Genomic DNA, 18,299 nt, shown 5'->3' with positions numbered 1-18,299 from the left:
AGCATTGATTGGTGCCTAAAACACTGATCTAAAATAGTATTAATTATCTGAAGCTGCATGGGCAGCAAAGGGAGCTTAAAACATGGGGCTTCTCGGTCACAATATACAAAAACAACAAACCAAAAAATGCTCAGCTGTAATAAGCATCTCTGAAATTTTCCCCAGCGTAACAATAAAAAAAAAGTGGATCATGCCTAAATAGGCACTTCTCCAAAGAGGACATACAGAAGGCCAATAAATATATGAAAAGATGCTTGACATCAATATTCATCAGAGAGATGCAAATTAAAACCAAAATGAGCTATCATCTTACACCTGTCAGAATGGCTATCATCAATAAATTGACCAATGACAAGTACTGACACTAATGTGAAGAAAAAGGAACCATCGTGCGCTGGTGGTGGGAATGCAGACTGGTGCAGCCACCGTGGAAAGCAATATGAAGGTTCCTCAAAAAATTAAAAATGCATTTGTTCTGTGACCCAGCAATTCCACTTCTGGGGACCTATCTTAAGAAACCCAAAATACTAATTGGAAAGAATATATGCACCCCTCTGTTCATTGCAGCATTATCTACAACAGCCAAGCTATGGAAGGAGCCCAAGTGTCCATCAGTACATGAGTGGATAAAAAAGCTGTGATACATTTACACAATGGAATACTACTCAGCCACAAAAAGGGAATACAATCTTACCATTTACTACAGAATGGATAAACCCAGTGGATATTAAGCTCAGTGAAATCAGTCAGTGAAAGAAAAATACCACATGATTTCACTTACATTTGGGGTCTAAAGAACAAAATAACTGAACAAACAAAATTGAAACAGACTCACAGACAGAGAGAGCAAACTGGTGGTTGCTAGACAGGAGGGGACATGAGGGACTAGGTGAAACGGGGGAAGGGATTGAGAAGTGCAAATTGGTTAAAACAAAATAGTCATGGGATGTAAGTAAAGCACACTGCAATAACTATGTATGGTGTGAGTTAGGGTACTGGAAACATCAGGAGGAACACTACGGAAAGTATATAATTGTCTGACCACTAAGCTGTACAGCTGAAACCAACACAAAATAAAATTGAAACACAAAAATAAAGTGAGTCAAGTTCAAAGCCTAGCAAGCCATTACATATTTTAGACTAAACCATCTAAATATTAGTTATGTTGCCATTTTGCAAAATGTGTTTCATAAAAACATTTGGTTTTAGCTGGAGATGATAATGGTAACAGAGAGCCAGCAGGAGAACATGGGTGTCACCCTTGTCTGAGGTCAATTTTTCACACACACACACAAAAAAGCCCATTGGGAGAAAAATATCCAAATATGTGACCCGAAGATGACATGTTTAGATAATTTACACATCCTTTATATTGGCTCTAGTGGCCAAAGCTAGTATATAACACATAATGAGCCTCCTAATCAGGCTAGTTCTTTGACTTCAGAAAATAATCAGTCCTGTGCCACATAATGACATTTCAACCAACAGTACATAGACCAGTGATGGGCAATCTTTTGAGCTTGGTGTGTCAAAATTCACCAAAAAACCGAGCATAACTCGGGTGGTGTGTCACTTCAAGAAAAAAAACATAATTTCGTGATATTTATAGTATAAATAACAAAAATGTATAATTGTAATATATAACTGTATTTAATAAGCCAAAAACTAATTATTTAACTTACCTGCTTAGTGACTTCTTTGTTCATCTGTCAGTCAGTTTCTTTTGTTGGTCTTGATATTATTTAGCTTGTGTGAGGTGCTGTGAACTAAGATAAGTGAGGGGGAGGGGAAATTCTTTAACTAACCTGCCCATTAGTGACTTTTTTTGTTGCTGATTTCATTGGCCAAATCTTCAGTTGAAGGTTGGTATTTTGTGCACTTCAAGCCCAAGCAAGCGCTACTAACTTCATCTGTCAATCTGTTTCTTTTGTTGGTTTTGATATTATTTAATGCTGAGAATAAGGTCTCACAAAAGTACGTAAAGGGAAAAGTTGCGAGTAAAACCATTGCTATATTTTTCAGGGTGCTAAAAGTGTCTGGTAATCGGTTCCAGGCACTCCAAATTTCCTGTTCGTAGTGGTACTCCTCTTGATTCTCCAAGTGGCACCTTTCCAGATTCTCAAGCTTTGACCTCACTCAAGTCAACAAACACCTGAGCCCAGATGCTGTCTTGAAATTCTGCAAGTTGCATCTTCTGTAAATTAAGATGGCTGCCGCTATTTCTAATGGCGGGAAATGGCACCCATAGCACAGGGCCTCGCCTCTCCCAGCCTCCCCCTCACTTATCTCAGTAATGATGGTCAATTAGAAATCTACGACACCCCAGAACAGTAGATTGGATGATGGTTGCTGTGGTTGTGTGGTTGCTGGCAATGGCGATCACAGGGCCCCCAGAAATGCGTCCCCGCAGCATTCTGCTGTTCCCTGCTCCACCGGCAGGAAGTGAGGTCAAAGATCTCCTAACAGCCTAACTGGAAGTCCCAGAACTAGACACTCTGTGCCGGGGTTCTTTTGTTTTGGCCTAAAGACCTCTAGCACAGAGTGTCTATGCTACAGCAAATGTTTTATCCTCGGCTACTGCACCTGTCCATGCAGGAGCCGAGGCTGAAATGTCCTTCTCAGCATGTGGCCCCATACTTCTCTGGTATGTGGCCACATGCGGCTGCATGTCACCGAAAATGGTTACACATGTCAGTGCTGACATGTGTGTCATAAGTTCGCCATCATGGAAATAGACAATGGTGATCCCATAAGATTATAATGAAACTGAAAAATCCCTGCCTAGTCAGATCATAGCAGTCCTAATGTCCTAGCACAATGCATTACTGATTTTTACAGTTTCAATCTGCTCATACTAATGCTATCAGTTAGAAATACCTGGGTGCAGTGACGTGGGACCTGTGAACTTCCCTCTAAACCAATGGTAGAACCGAACTGACCTTGTGGTTCCTATTAGGACGGCAAGACGCCTTTCTGTGATAACCATGAGAGTGCAGGCCTGAGGTTCTGATTTTATTTGAGATAAATAAGTGTGGGGGACCAGGGTTCCGGGGCTCACTCTTTACTGGTTAATTTAAAATATAAGAGTGGGGATGTAAAATGCAGAAAAAGAAAAAAACAAAACAAAACAAACAAGTAGCCCAAATGGACCAAGATCTAAAACAAAGAAGCCTCAGTGGGGGCTGGTGGTCTGGCTCTTAACCTATTCGCATGGCTGGCGATGCATTTATTCCAGATAGCCTTCCTCAGAGTAGATGCTGTCTTTGAAATGCCTCTCTTAAGCGGATGCCTCAATAATGAAATCTTACATCAAGCCCTTGCACGATAAAAAGAAAAGACAACTGCCCAGAGCTTAAAATGCAATTACTGACTTCTCTGTGGTGCTGCTGCAGTGGACAAAACCACTGTGCCTGTTAGTTCCATAAAAGTTCAGCACATACAATTACAGTAGCAGGCTGTACCACCCAGGTTTGTGTGAGGGCACTCCCTGATGTTCCCATATATATATATATATATATATATATATATAACATCATATAACGATGACTTTCTCAGTAAGCAGGGCATGCCTGTATTGTTGAACAAATTAAAAAGATATTTAGGAATTATCCAGTTATTTACAAGTCTAAGGCAAGAATCTGCCAGTTTTTCTAATCATTTGTTATGGTCTCTCTTCTCATATATTCATATCCCAGTCTTTCTCTTTTACTGGTATTTATTTATGTATGTATTTATTTATTGTAGAGGAAGGGAGGGGAGATAGTGAGACAGACTGCCATCTGCACCCCAACCAGGATCCACCTAGCAACTCTATCTGAGGCCAATGCTCAGGTACTGAGCTATTTTTAGTGCCTGAGGCTGATGCTCAGTCTAACAAGCTATCCTCAGTGCCTGGGCCCATGCTGCAACCACTCAAGCCATTGGCTGCAAGAGGATAAAAGGGAGAGAAGGGGGAGAGGGAGAGGGGAAGGAGGAGAGGAGGAGAAGCAGATGTTCACTTTTCCTGTGTGCCCTGACCAATGTCAAACTTGGGACATCCATATGCTGGGCCAATGCTCTATCCACTGAGCCACTTGCCAAGGCCTGGCAATAATTTATTATTTGTTCATTTGATAAATTCATTATAAAGTATTTGTGGATTGACTCATGACCTTCTCAGCCTATCTGTAACATATATGCATAAGGCACATGGAAAACAATTTTTAGACTTAATTTATCCAGTTCAATTGATAAAATGACACATTTTTTTCTTTAAATGTTCTACAAATAGCTACTTTAATCCACTCTTCAAAGAAAATGTACATCAGTCAGCATGTCAGGTTCTAAGTATAAGGTGGTAACCGAGATATAGACCCTACCTTCAAAACACTTCCAGATAATTGAAGGAGACTGATGTTATAGAATTTATTACACACAAAGTGAGGATTAAAAATGAGAAGTTCAGGGTTCTATGGTGATGAAGAAATGGGTATAACATCTAGTTGAGAGTCTGGGTAGACTTGGAAAGAACTCAATGAAAAGCAGGATTTCCCGGCAGAAACAAATAGCTAGTTTCACTTCCTTTTGCATTTATGAGATCAAGGAAAGAAAAAAAAAACAGCTGTTCCTTTAGATCAGTGGTCCCCAATCCCCGGCCTGCAGACCGGTACCAGTCCATGGGCCATATTCGATTCACAGAAAAAGAATAAATAACTTACATTATTTCCATTTTATTTATATTTAAGTCGGAACGATGTTTTGTTTTTAAAAAATGACCAGATTCCCTCTGTTACATCCATCTAAGACTCACTCTTGATGCTTGACTCGGTCACGTGATACATTTATCCGTCCCACACTAATGGCCAGTATGTGAAAATATTTTCTGACATTAAACCGGTCCATGGCCCAAAAAAGGTTGGGGACCACTGCTTTAGATGACAAAACGTAGTCTTTTCTAATCTGAACTACATAAATGCCTAAAACTTATTAATTAAGCCCTCTTTTTGTTGTCTGTACTCCATTCCCAAAATTCAAACAAAACCCCAACTTTAAGATCTACATAATTTATAATGGCCACCTTCACTGATCAAACTGCTTGGCAAAACTCTTTTTCCCTGAGTGTTGTATAAACATTCACTTAGGTACTGACACCACTAAAGCAGATACAGCATATCAAATATTAATCTGAATATAAATTCTTTCTATTGATTTATTTTAGTGTGTTTTGAGTCTAAGTTTTAAAATAGTGTCTATGAGAAATAGAACAGACTAAATTCGGTCTCCATAGAACCCTTTGAAGTCCACCTATTAAAAGCACAGCTCTCTCCGCCAAGGCCCCAGCCCACCAGGGCACCAAAGGCATAGCTGGTAGTGATTCCCTATTTAGGATGCTTTACCTTATTCTAAGAAAACACTTTAGCTATTGCTTTCTAAGAGTTTTTACTTTGTTAAGAAAGTTTCTTTTTGTCTATAGTTGTCTTTGTTTACCAATAAGTTAGAGAAGCAGTGAGACAGCACAGTCGTAAGATGGATGGACTTTGAGGTCAGTAAATATAGACTGGAATCAACGCTCGGGAAATAACCCAGATTTGTGATCTAGAGTCAGGAACTGTATCCTCTACTGGCTTCAGTGTTCAGCAGGTGGGGAAAGAAGAGTGTCCATTCGCCCAGGCATAATGTTAACTGTGGTGAGGTCTTCAGCTGCTCTTTGACTTGAGTTAAGTAGCCCAGGAACAAAATGGTAGATAAGCTAACTCAACAGTATTCACTGTGGGTAGATGGAAACCATTTCCAGGCTCTCCGAAACCTATAATAAAACAGTGTTTGCTTCTACACGAAATGAGTGAATAGGTCTCTGCAACTTAGATGAGGGGTTAAAAAAGATTTCATTTCAACACCAACCTCCTATTGACATTTCAAGTAAAAACCACCCCCCACCCATTCCTCCATACATCCTTTCACATACTAATATTTTACACGTTTGACATTTAATGAACAGGAATTCCAAGAATTCAGAAGCTTTATGGATCCTACGAAAATAAACAGAAAAATAAAATCCTATCCTAAAGATTTGTGATCCCTTTGCAAAACCAACACAGACTTCATGACTGAGTGGGGATACACAGTGTGTCCGTAAAGACATGGTGCACTTTTGACCGGTCACAGGAAAGCAAGAAAATATGATAGAAATGTAAAATCTGCACCAAATAAAAGGAAAACCCTCCCAGTTTCTGTAGGATGATGTGGCAGCATGTGCGCATGCACAGATGATGATGTAACACAGTGTATACAGCAGAGCAGCCCACAGCCATGCCAGTCGAGATGTGGACAGTACAGAGGAAAGTTCAATGTGTTCTGTGGATCGCTAAATTCGAATCTGTGACCAAAGTGCAACGTGAATATTGGCGTGTTTATAATGAAGCGCCACCACATAGGAATAACATTACTCGGTGGGATAAGCAGTTGAAGGAAACCAGCAGTTTGGTGGAGAAACCCCATTCTGGTAGGCCATCACTCAGTGATGAGTCTGTAGAGGCTATACAGGATAGCTATCTAAGGAGCCCTAAAAAATCTGCGCGTGAGCCCACATCAAACTGCACTGACTAGGTATGAAACTGGGAGAGTTTTCCTTTTATTTGGTGCAGATTTCACATTTCTATCGTCTTTTGTTGCTTTCCTGTGACCGGTCAAAAGTGCACCATGACTTTACTGACACACTGTATTACTGATAACCTTGTTTCACCCTTGTAGTCTTTCCCAAAATATGTTGACTTTATAGAAATGCTATACCTAGGAAGGAGGTTTTTACATTTTACATGCCCAAACCATCTTCTCCCTTTTTCCTACGAGTACATCATTGATATGACATAGCGTGACTGATCCACGTGAACTTATTCCCAAAAGCCCCATCTTGGTTGCATTTGTCTGCCTTGGTACTTGAAATATACCACTATAGATTTGGACCTCTGGGATAAAGACTTCTAATCCATTTAAAGTGTTTTATGCATAGGTGCCTTTCCATTAAAAACGAACATCAAAGAAATAAATATTTGCTGTTTTCTAGATATGCTACTATGTTTATTACTTAATGTTCTTACTCTCTGTCTGTTGATTTGTCTGAATAATATAATTTAGATGTGAGTATGCCAAAGCCAGGATCTAATTACTTTCTGAATATTCCCATGCTCGCTGGATGAAAAGCATAACATGAGTTAGGTCTGTATCACAGGAAAGAGGAAGTCCCATAGAGAGAATTCCTTAAAAGGTAATAAAGGGAATGTATATACCTACTAGCTGCAGTCAGTTCTCCAATGATTTCACTTTTAGTTGTGGCCAGTTCCCATCCTTAAGACTCAGTACAAGATTTCACAGGCTCTTTCTAGATTACTGATCCTTCTTAAAATAGAGCCCTTCGTACAGAAGTAGAGATGATTTTTTATAAAAGATATTTAAAACCCATTCTTCTCCTCCTGCAATTTTGTGTCAGCCTACAGGGAACAGACTCCAAGGACTCCACCAGTATGACTGCTTCTATAAAGCACCCCAAAATGCCCCAAGCCCATATCTTTATTTTGTGACTTTTCTTTTTTTTTTTTATAAACATCAGTGATTCATTTAACTTTGTTTTCAATTCTACCCTGAAGGAAATAGAATGTTTGAGTGTGAGTGGGCATTAGTAAACATACTCTGAGGGTGCCTACCATAACTGTGATTGTTCCTTAAACGTGAAAAAGCATGGGCATGCGAACATACCACTTTAATCCAATCTTTGCAAAATCCTCTTTATTGAATAATATATGTCTAAATTCTATAATCCATTGTAAATCTGATTGATGCTGTTTTACCCAAGCAGATCATAACTATATCAACCAAGGTTCTGAAGCTGTCTCAGTAAAACTCTGGATAAACACATCACAAATATTGCCAAATATTTATACATGGGAGTTATTCATGGCATAAGGAGCACCATTCGATCAGTAGGATTTCATATAATAATGTTTACCTGTGTGTAAGCCTCCGGTGACTAATGCAAACTGCAGTCTGAGAATCTTGAGCAATGCATACTTTATGGTGACTGCATTTCATCTTTAAGCATGGATGTGTAGCAGGATCTAAAGCAAGCCAGAGAGAGAAAGAAATTTGTACAAAATCATTAAAATGAGATTGTATGAAATGAAGATCTCTAATCCTATAAAACACAATTTGAGCCAGGAATTTATATAACATTTAGCTGTAAACTGTCTTCACACTATTCTATTAAAAGACACTTCTGCTGACCTGTGGTGGCACAGCAGATCAAGTGTAGACCTGGAATGCTGAGGTCACTGGTTCAAAACCCTGGGCTTGCCTTGTCAAGGCACATATGGGAGTTCATGTTTCCTGCTCCCCCCTTTCTCTCTCTCTCTCTCTCTCTCTCTCTCTCTTTGTCTCTCTTCTCCAAAATGAATAAATAAATAAATAATAATAAGAGTTAAACTTCCAGTATTAAAAAAAACAATTTTTAAAAAGATACTTCTGCTTCTACCTACAGAACTCTGAGTGAATAGTTGCACTTTAGTCTCATTCATTCTTTTCAGACGCTAAAATGCACATATGTCTATGAACAAACAATGTGTAATCAAGAGAGAAACCTTAACATCAAAACTTTCCATAGTTGCTACTGTCTCCTAAACAGTAAGGTGGAAAATAAAGTTGGGGTATGCTCCTGTCATCCATTCGTCAATGGAGGATTATGATTTATACTTTCCTTATTACAGGTAGGTAGAGAAAATGGATGAGACCCAAGAAGAAATTATTAGGCATTAATCAGATTTTAGATGTCCAAGAAAAGTCTACAGGTAAACTTGGGGGCTGACTGAATCTATCACGGTAAGAACTGAGATGTTGCATTTTCATTTTTCGATTGATTGTACCTGACATTTGAACTGCCACTTCGCCTAACAAAACCTCTGTCTTGGTACTTGCCAACACAAAGACTGTGTGATATTTTAAATAAGTTTTATTGAGATATAACTCACATGCTACACAATTCATTTTTTTAATGTTGAAAATTCACTTGTTTTTGGTATATTCACAGTTGTGAAACTATTATCATAATAGTTGGGACACTTGGACAGATACATACAAAAAATGAAAGTAGACCACTTTATTACACCATAAAAAATAATAAATTTACATTTTTACACCTTAAGAAATACCCATACCTTTTAGTTATTACCCCCATTTACCCCAACCCCTTCACAGCAACCAATTCTAAGCACCCACATATCTAATTTCAGTCTCTATAGATCTGCCTCTTCTGGACATTTCATATAAATTGAGTCATATACTCCATGGTCCTTTGTGATTGGCTTTCTTCATTTGGAACAATGTTTCTTTCAAGGTCTGACTGTGCTGCTGCACGCACCACTACTCTATTCTTTTATATGGCTAAACACCATTTCATATTTTATGTATTAATTTACTAACTGATGGGAATTTTGGTTGTTTCCTTCTTTGTTTTATTATGAATAATGCAGCTATTGGTAATCTCTATTGGTGAGGATTAGCAACATTTTGTTGTGATTTATTACGGGCGGAAAGTCAGAGAGGGTATTGGTGCAAATACAAAAAAGGCACCAAGTGTCTTATTTGGATACACGTCCAAATTGAGAGAAATCATATATGAAATATGGCAAACTAAAAAGAAAATTCTAGTGCATGTAGACAGTGGGGCCAAGGTGACCAGAAAAGTATACTTGGAATAGTAGGAAGATTTTGTGGAGGACCCTGGGCTTTCATTGGATAGGAAACATGGATTTGAGCCAATCTGTTTTAGGTCTGAAAAATTAGAACTAACAGCGAGGGTACAAATAAAATTTAGCTTTAAAATGCATTAAGTTTTAAGCACATTTAGTCATACCCTAAGTATAGTGAATATGCTTTGAGATAATCAATGAAATCAATAAAGTACATATATAAACTACATTTAAATATGTATACTTTCTTTAAAAATACAAAGTATGTTTCTGCAAAAACTTATTTGAGATGTTACATAAGCATGAGACTTAAAAAATACTAACACATAACATTAAAAATGTTAATAAATATATTATAGAATAATAAAATAATCAATAGATTAAATACATCTATTTGGAACACAAATGTTTCAGTTTCCTTCATACTAAGGAATTTTTTTTCACAAGTAATTAATAGATCTATTATAGCTTCTCTTAATTTCTGAGTAGTTCCAACATTTAAGATAAGTTACATTACTTATTTTATTCTCTATAAAATGTTGAGTAACCTTTGTTCACTATGCAAATTGCTAGAACATTCTCATTATACTATCACAGCTTCAATTGTCACTAATTAAAAACTGTCTCATTGAGCTATTGTATCATAGAATTGTATGCCTTTTGTCAGACAACATAAAAGCATTCACTTACTTAGATTTCATTAAAATGTTTTGAGCTATTTCTAATTTTTAGTATATTTTGATTTTTTAATTATTAATAACATCTTTAATACTAAAATTACACAATTCTTCCTAACAATTAAACAATGTCATTGCACCTACCACTATACCTTATATTCATGTCATACACTCATTTTGACTATACTTAACCTAACATATATTATTCTTTAAAAAAGTTTTCATTTTGAAATAAAACACAATAAGACATATAGAACTTTAATGGTTAATCTAAGTTCGCTTGAGTGTAGACTTTTAATAGTTATTTTTAGTTCTTCTTTCTAGTTTCCTTTACCTTAAACAGACTACATTAAATAATTTTCAAAAGTTCTAGAACTCACCTTACACTTTATCCACTTAAGAGAAATTAGATCTCAAATATTGGCATATAAAGTGGATATTATCAGAACAAAGATAACACATAAAATTAATTTAATGAAATCTTGTATAAAATTCTATGTAAATAGAAACATGAAGCAGTAACAGTATTTTCCAGGAGACAGAAAATATAATAAAAAGTAAGTATGAGTTAAATACACAGGGTCTGCAATAAGGAAAAGATCACTTTCTGTGCACATGATTTTAACCATCTGTATTTTTTAGTACAACTGACAGTGTTGGCAGTTTATAAACTATAAAACATCACACACTGTAAATACAGATGTCGAAGATTTTATTCTGGAAATCACAACAATAACAGAACCATCTTCCTCTTGGCTGAAGCCCATGGATTAGAACCAACCTGTACCTTAAAGGGGGCTGGCATAAATTCATCTTTGCCCTCTGTTACTATTCTCCCCTTTCTATCTTTTTCAAACAAACAGCTCCTATTCTGCTCTGTATTATTTAACTTGCTCTTACACATCCAGTAAAAATATCCCTAGAAAGATTTCAGCTAGTGCATTTAAATCCATTTGGCATCTCCTTTATCCATATCTTTTATAATCTTTCCAATAGACGTGAAATACCTTGGGGACCTAACGGATAATGTTTCTTTGTTTTGTTTTGTTTTAGAAAAAGTCAATTTGAACTTCACACAATCACCTTATAATTTAACTTTTGCATTTCATTTGTGATGTAGGCTTTCCCTTGCTCTTCCACCAGAATACTTGTTTTTGCACCCAGAAAATCCCACTTACTGCACACCTGGATGTGCTAGGAAGTGTCCAGCCCCATCCAGCTGCTAATGGTAGCAGTACCTAAGCCAGCAGATCAGACACAGGAAACAAATGTGAATGTGGACAGGTATGTCACAAAGAAAAGATCTAATTCTTGAATAGAAGTCCCAATGTAAGGGGAACAAAAAAGTAAGGACACGTGAAGAGGGCAGGTCCGAAAAACAAGCACGGGCAGTGAAAGCTGCCGAATTCTCAGCGGAGCAGAGGAATCCTCATTAACATTCATATCTAGTGCAGGGGGTCTTGAAAGAAGAAAAGGCAAAAAGTGGTATCATTAAGTTGCAAAAATAGGCATTATTGTCAGTAACAAGAACTGAAATAAACTTTAACAGGACAGCTTGAAACTCAAAATCTGCACAAACTCACTTCTGGATTTTAACAGGGTTTTTCCAAAGGATCCCTGGATTTTAAAAGAATCATCAAATCCTAATGAGTCTGAGCTAAAGCACTCCTAAATGATGCTGTATATTACTTTTGGTGGAGTTCATAATGAACCAGTTAGCTCAGCCGATGCCAAGGAAAAGATTTCTTAGATACTTGACTAATATAATAATATCTACATAGCCCATTAGGTTCATCTATAAAATAGCAAGTTTGGACTAGATAAACTCCAAATTCACATTCTGGTCTCAGAATGTATTATTCAATTTTAGCATACATTTTTTGGCACCAGATATCCTACATGAAATGAACAATTCCTTCAACAAACTCAACATTTTATTCAAAGAGATATATAAATAGACAATTAGAATATATTAGGTAGAAATTATATATGTGTGTGCATATATTTAGCTATGTGGAAATACACATACACACAGATGAAGGGACCATATAATGGTGAATGTCAAAAATTAGAATGAGCGAAATTTAGCTAGGTGTTTGAAACATAAATAATGAACACAATGAATAAAACTCCAGGATAAGGAGACAGTATAAATACGTAGCATAAAGGTATATAAAGGATGCCCTATTCATACAATGACAGAGAGTTCAGGATCAATACAATAACATACAATGTGCATGCTGACTGCAACTTTTGTGGAAAAAAAGAAAAACACTGGTGCAAACTTCTTAACTTTGGGAGTTTTGCCTCATAAGTAATGTTAAGTTAGAAAGTGGCTTAATTAGGTTTGTGTGGTAGAATGATCACACACAAGAATTTGGAGATGCTCTGAAGAATATATGATCAAGACAGAGAAACTAAATGCCAGCCACAGGAAGGATAAGCATTTGCCGACAGGAAATTCAGCATGAAGACTGGCATGGGATCAATGATGGCTGAAGAGCAGAAAGGGAAGATGATTTTGAGACTCGAGCACTGGTCTGTTTGGACAGGTATATTGAATTCATGACCACCTCCTCACTTCCACCATTTAAAATTTTTTTCTTGTATTAATATTGATGTAACTGATTGTCTTTTTATTAGTATTTGCCTAGCAATTTTTCTCCCAATTCCTTATGTTTAATTCTTACCTCTTATGTTTTATGGGCAGCCACCAAGAACCCTTAGGTGGATTTCGAAGTCAAATCTATCTTTTTTTTCTGTTTCATTTATTGTGATTTTAAAAATATATTTGGATTCTTTTCTATCACTTCATTTTGTACTTTATATATATATATATTTTGTGTGTGTGTGTGTGTGTATTTTTCTGAAGCTGGAAACGGGGAGAGCCAGTCAGACAGACTCCCGCATGCGCCCGACCAGGATCCACCCGGCACGCCCACCAGGGGCAACGCTCTGCCCACCAGGGGGCGATGCTCTGCCCCTCCAGGGCATCGCTCTGCCGCGACTAGAGCCACTCTAGCGCCTGGGGCAGAGGCCAAGGAGCCATCCCCAGCGCCCGGGCCATCTTTGCTCCAATGGAGCCTTGGCTGCGGGAGGGGAAGAGAGAGAGACAGAGAGGAAGGGAGGGGGGTGTGGAGAAGCAAATGGGCACTTCTCCTATGTGCCCTGGCCGGGAATTGAACCCGGGTCCCCCGCACGCCAGGCCGACGCTCTACCGCTGAGCCAACCGACCAGGGCCTGTACTTTATATTTTGAAATGTTCTTTTCTTTGTTTTTCTTTCCTCATCCCTGCCTTACAGTGTATTGATTGTGTTTTGTGTGTGTATATGTGTGTGTGTGTGTGTTTTCTTTCTTTTTTTTTTTCTTTTTTTTTTGCTGGCGTGGAAGTTACAAAATCTTTTACTGATTATCTTTAAATGTTGACATGCACAGTTGGCATAAATGAATGAAAGCAATTATATAGTAAGTAGTTTATCCTCCTTCCGAAGAGTATTAAGACCTTAGAACACCCTGACACCAAATACTTGACATTCAAATTTCTCACCATTTTCAATAAGTTACACCTGACTTTGACTTTACCAACCCACTCCCATGAACTAGTCATTATTTCTAGTATTATTTTTCTGACATAGCTAATTTAAAATAATGAAATCTACCAATTTCTTTGTCCATAATTTCTTCTTGCAATTTGCTTTTCCTTTGGGTTCTCTTGTAGAATTTCCTTCAATTTGCTGAAGTATTTCCTCTTGTAGTTTTCCAACATGTGACATTTGAGCTATGATTCTAATATACTTTCTGAATGTATCATTATTTTCTAATCACTAAGGAAAATTTAGCTGTGTCTGGACTTCTTATTTGATAATTATTTTTTCCTAATCACAATGAAGTTATCAGTTTTTGTTCTTTTATCATCAGTTGCTGTTAATTATTAAGTATCTCATCAGTCTACAGCTCTCTGTAAGTAGTTTTTACTTCCTGGATATTATAATATCTCCTGATCATCAAGACTTTGTCTTATGGACTGTTTATCTCCTATTGTGATAGCCCACACTTAAGCAAATATACTCTTGTCTTTGAATTCCAATAGACAATAAAATACATTTATGTGATGAAAGAACTCTTTAGCAGTTGGTAAAAATAAAAAAAAATACTAAGTTGGATGTTCATTCACTGTGATTTAAGAGCAGGTGAACTGTGCTGTTAAGAGTTGTGTCTCAATTTTGGAGAAATTTTGTAAAAATTACAACCTCACTATATAGTAAAATCAAACTGCATATCAGTATTCATTTGGTAAATGTCTCTTTAAGAGTAATCGTGTGCACTCATATAAAATCAAGTGACCAGTAACTCAAACATGATTATAAAAACCTTCTTAATGGTTCAACCATGAAACATCAAATATACTTATGTTATAGTTCTAACAATAGTTTATTTCACTATACCTCTATGCTGTAAAACTATAGAAGAACAGGTTTTCTAGAGAACTTTTAAAAACTTGCCAGATGTTATAATGAAAGGCTGTGCAAGTGAGCAGCATGGAAAATGGAGCTAATGCCTGATAGTTAATTAGACTTTGACAGCCAATTTTGTGGTGCTAAATGTGATTAAATGTGGCTGCAAGTCTTTGAAGTGACTTTCTTAGTTTCAAACCTTAATATTACTTCATTTTATTAAATCCATCCACTCTAACTCTGGTCTCCTCATTACCAACATTATGTGGAGGTCTACGAAATTAGCAGATTCACGTGCAATAGATGGGTAAATATAATTTATCATAAATATTTATCAAAATAGAATAGTTATTTCATTATTTGAATAATATCTTATCTTATAATGGTGTATTAAATGTATATAATTGCTGCTTTGATAAATCAAAGTTAACAAAAACTCTAGATGTTATTACAATGGAGAATTTCATCTGACAGTTGCTCTTATTCAGTTAAAAGGATTGATGAATATATTTAAATACCATTCTTTCATTTTTATCACTATTTTCTTCCAAATTTTTTAAAGTGATAATTGCTAATAGTGTTCCTTTTATAAAACAGATTCATTCCAGCAAAACTGATGATGTGTAAAAAGTCTATTATTATTACCAGTTTCTATTTCTTAATCTATTGTTTAATACAGAAATGATGATATTGAATCCCTATTATAGAGATTTATATTTGGGCCTGATCAGGCAGTAGCACAGTGGATAGAATATAGAACTGAGATGTGGAGAACACAGGTTCAAAGCCTAAAGGTCACTTGCTTGAGGGTGGGCTCACCAGCTTGAGCATGGGATCATAGGCATGACCCCATGGTCACTGGCTTGAGCCCAAAGTTGCTGGCTTGAAGCCTGGGGCTGCTTTCTTTAGCCCAAGGTCACTGGCTTGAGCAAGGGGTCACTTGATTTGCTGCAGCCCCCTGGTCAAAGCACATGTGAGAAAGCAATCAATGAACAACTAAGAAGCTGCAACGAAGAATTGATGTTTCTCATCTCTCTCCCTTCCTGTCTGTCTGTCCTTATCTGACTCTCTCTGTCCTTGTTAACAACAAAAACAAAACAAACAATAAAAAGATTTATATTTGGGATTTTCTTTCCAATATTAGAGCTGAGTTTATCTATGATTAAATGAACACCTGTTAAAAAGTTGCCTGATATCATTTCATAAAGAAAAGCCCCTATAATATGGAATTATGTGTGGCCATTATTTGTGTCTGAAGTGATAACTATTAAATCCTACAAAATCTCATTTCTTGCCATGCAGCTCATCTAACCACCCTCCTGGAGGATGTCTGGCCCACTTTAAGTGACACTCTGCCTTTCTTAGCCTTCTCTTAGGTAACAGAATTCTCTCCATGCAAAACACTGCACTGACTAAACTCACCACATCCCTCAAGAAACTATTTTTAAATGTTTGTTTATTTAATAATAAAAGTAGTGATGACACATGACTCTTTCTAAAAGAACAATGAAGCTAAACCTTAAAAAAAAAAAAAACCAAAGGCCCTGGCCGGTTGGCTCAGTGGTAGAGCGTCGGCCTGGCGTGCAGAAGTCCCAGGTTCGATTCCCGGCCAGGGCACACAGGAGAAGCGCCCATCTGCTTCTCCACCCCTCCCCCTCTCCTTCCTCTCTGTCTCTCTCTTCCCCTCCCACAGCTGAGGCTCCATTGGAGCAAAGATGGCCCGGCTGCTGGGGATGGCTTCTTGGCCTCTGCCCCAGGTGCTAGAGTGGCTCTGGTCACAACAGAGCGACGCCCCAGAGGGGCAGAGCATCGCCCCTTGGTGGGCGTGCCGGGTGGATCCCGGTCGGGCGCATGCGGGAGTCTGTCTGTCTCTTCCCGTATCCAGCTTCAGAAAAATACAAAAAATAAAAAAATAAAAAAACAAAAAAACAAAACCAGTCTTCTGAGTATAGACATGCTGCTTCAGAAAGCTACCATTATATAATTCACACACACATGTACACACACAAATGCAGATGTATAAAAAACATATTTACTATGACCATCTAATTCAATCTTTGAGGTGATGCAGAAGATATATCACTGATAACAGCTGTTCAATCTGATATAAAACTAAAATCACGTTTTTCCTTACCACTAAAAAAAATGTTAAAATTTAAAAACCAAGCATAAGAAGTGTTAGAAGAATTTAGTTCAACCAAACCTGATAGGTGGCTGGTGAGAGTATAAAATGATACAATGCAGACCCAATGAGGAAACAAAAGACACAGTAGCTCAAAGGAAAGGATTAAAATAAGGAATTATTTATTATAGCAGAGTAATTAAAAACCCTAAAGAATAAACTAGTGATAATATAGGAAGGTGATTTTCCTCCTCAGATTTAGTGCTCAGATCTCACTGGAGAAGGTTGTAGCCTACCAGATGGCTAAGAAGTCTATTTGGTTGCCAGGGCCAATGCTGTTCATAGTCACTGGGAAAGCAGGCAACATTGTATCCACTCCTCCCACCCACTCGTTATAGGTTCACCAAAGCTGGCAGGCAAGGACACACAGCTGACACTGGCAAGCAAGAAGGACTGACTCATCCAGCATACATGTGAGCTGAAGCTGCCCAGTGGGTACATGGGGTGAGTCAGAGCATTAGGAGCTGGAGTGCACAATGCCTACCAAGATTGAGCTCACCTTGGGATGGCACACGCGGACATGATGAGGGGTAGAGCACCTTGCCTGTCTCCCCTTCAAGCCCCTGCACCACTGCAGCGGTAAGGAGGAACAGATGTACTCCAGAGCCAGAAAGAGGAGCCCTTCCCTCTGTCATGCCCTCGAAGTCCTTCTATTGACAAAGTTTAACATTTCATTTGCGACAAGGCTTACAGGATCCAGCTCTATTACCGCAGAATAGGCAATGAAAGGTGGATTGATAAATTGATACCTTGCACAATCTCTTTGGAAAATTATTTGACATGTTTTATATAATCAATGCCACATCTATGAACTTTTCCAAGAGAATGTTTTGAGTGTTTACAAAAAGACTATGACAAAAATGATCAGGGCATCTTTAGTTATGAGCTAACCTAAGTACCTATCAATGGATGAGTGAATAAAACTGTTTCATATAAACAGAAGACTACTTGGCAATAAAATAGACTAAAAAAATAAAAACAAACAAACAAAACCTGAAATATGCAAAAACATTAGAGAAATCTCAAAAATATTGTATCAAACTAAAGACAGCAAATAGTATACAAATGGTGTAGTTCCGTTTACATTGTTTTAGAATAAGCCAAACTAAATTAAAAGGAAACCCCACTGATTGTGTGGGATGGGAGATGGGTAATTGGTGGGTGGGAAGAACAGGCATTTTTAGGAATTCATGGAGTGATGGAAATGTTCTGCATCTTGATTAATGTTAATTCAATTACTTGTATCAACCAAAATGTATCAAACTGTACA

At 37.5% G+C, this 18,299-nt stretch overlaps 1 protein-coding gene across 1 annotated transcript in view; it reads right to left on the bottom strand.

The window, feature by feature from the left end:
• The window catches only part of SPOCK3 (SPARC (osteonectin), cwcv and kazal like domains proteoglycan 3), a 366,111-nt gene that overhangs the window by 181,385 nt on the left and 166,427 nt on the right, over nucleotides 1-18,299 (bottom strand). The window contains exon 4 of the mRNA XM_066279585.1: nucleotides 7,982-8,090. Coding sequence (XP_066135682.1) covers nucleotides 7,982-8,090 — 109 coding nt within the window. The remainder of the gene's footprint in view (nucleotides 1-7,981; nucleotides 8,091-18,299) is intronic.

The sequence above is a fragment of the Saccopteryx bilineata genome, chromosome 1 (genome assembly GCF_036850765.1).
Source record: "Saccopteryx bilineata isolate mSacBil1 chromosome 1, mSacBil1_pri_phased_curated, whole genome shotgun sequence".
NCBI lineage: Eukaryota > Metazoa > Chordata > Mammalia > Chiroptera > Emballonuridae > Saccopteryx > Saccopteryx bilineata.
Note: the sequence above shows the minus strand (reverse complement) of the source record. Positions and strands in the feature narration are given on the sequence as shown.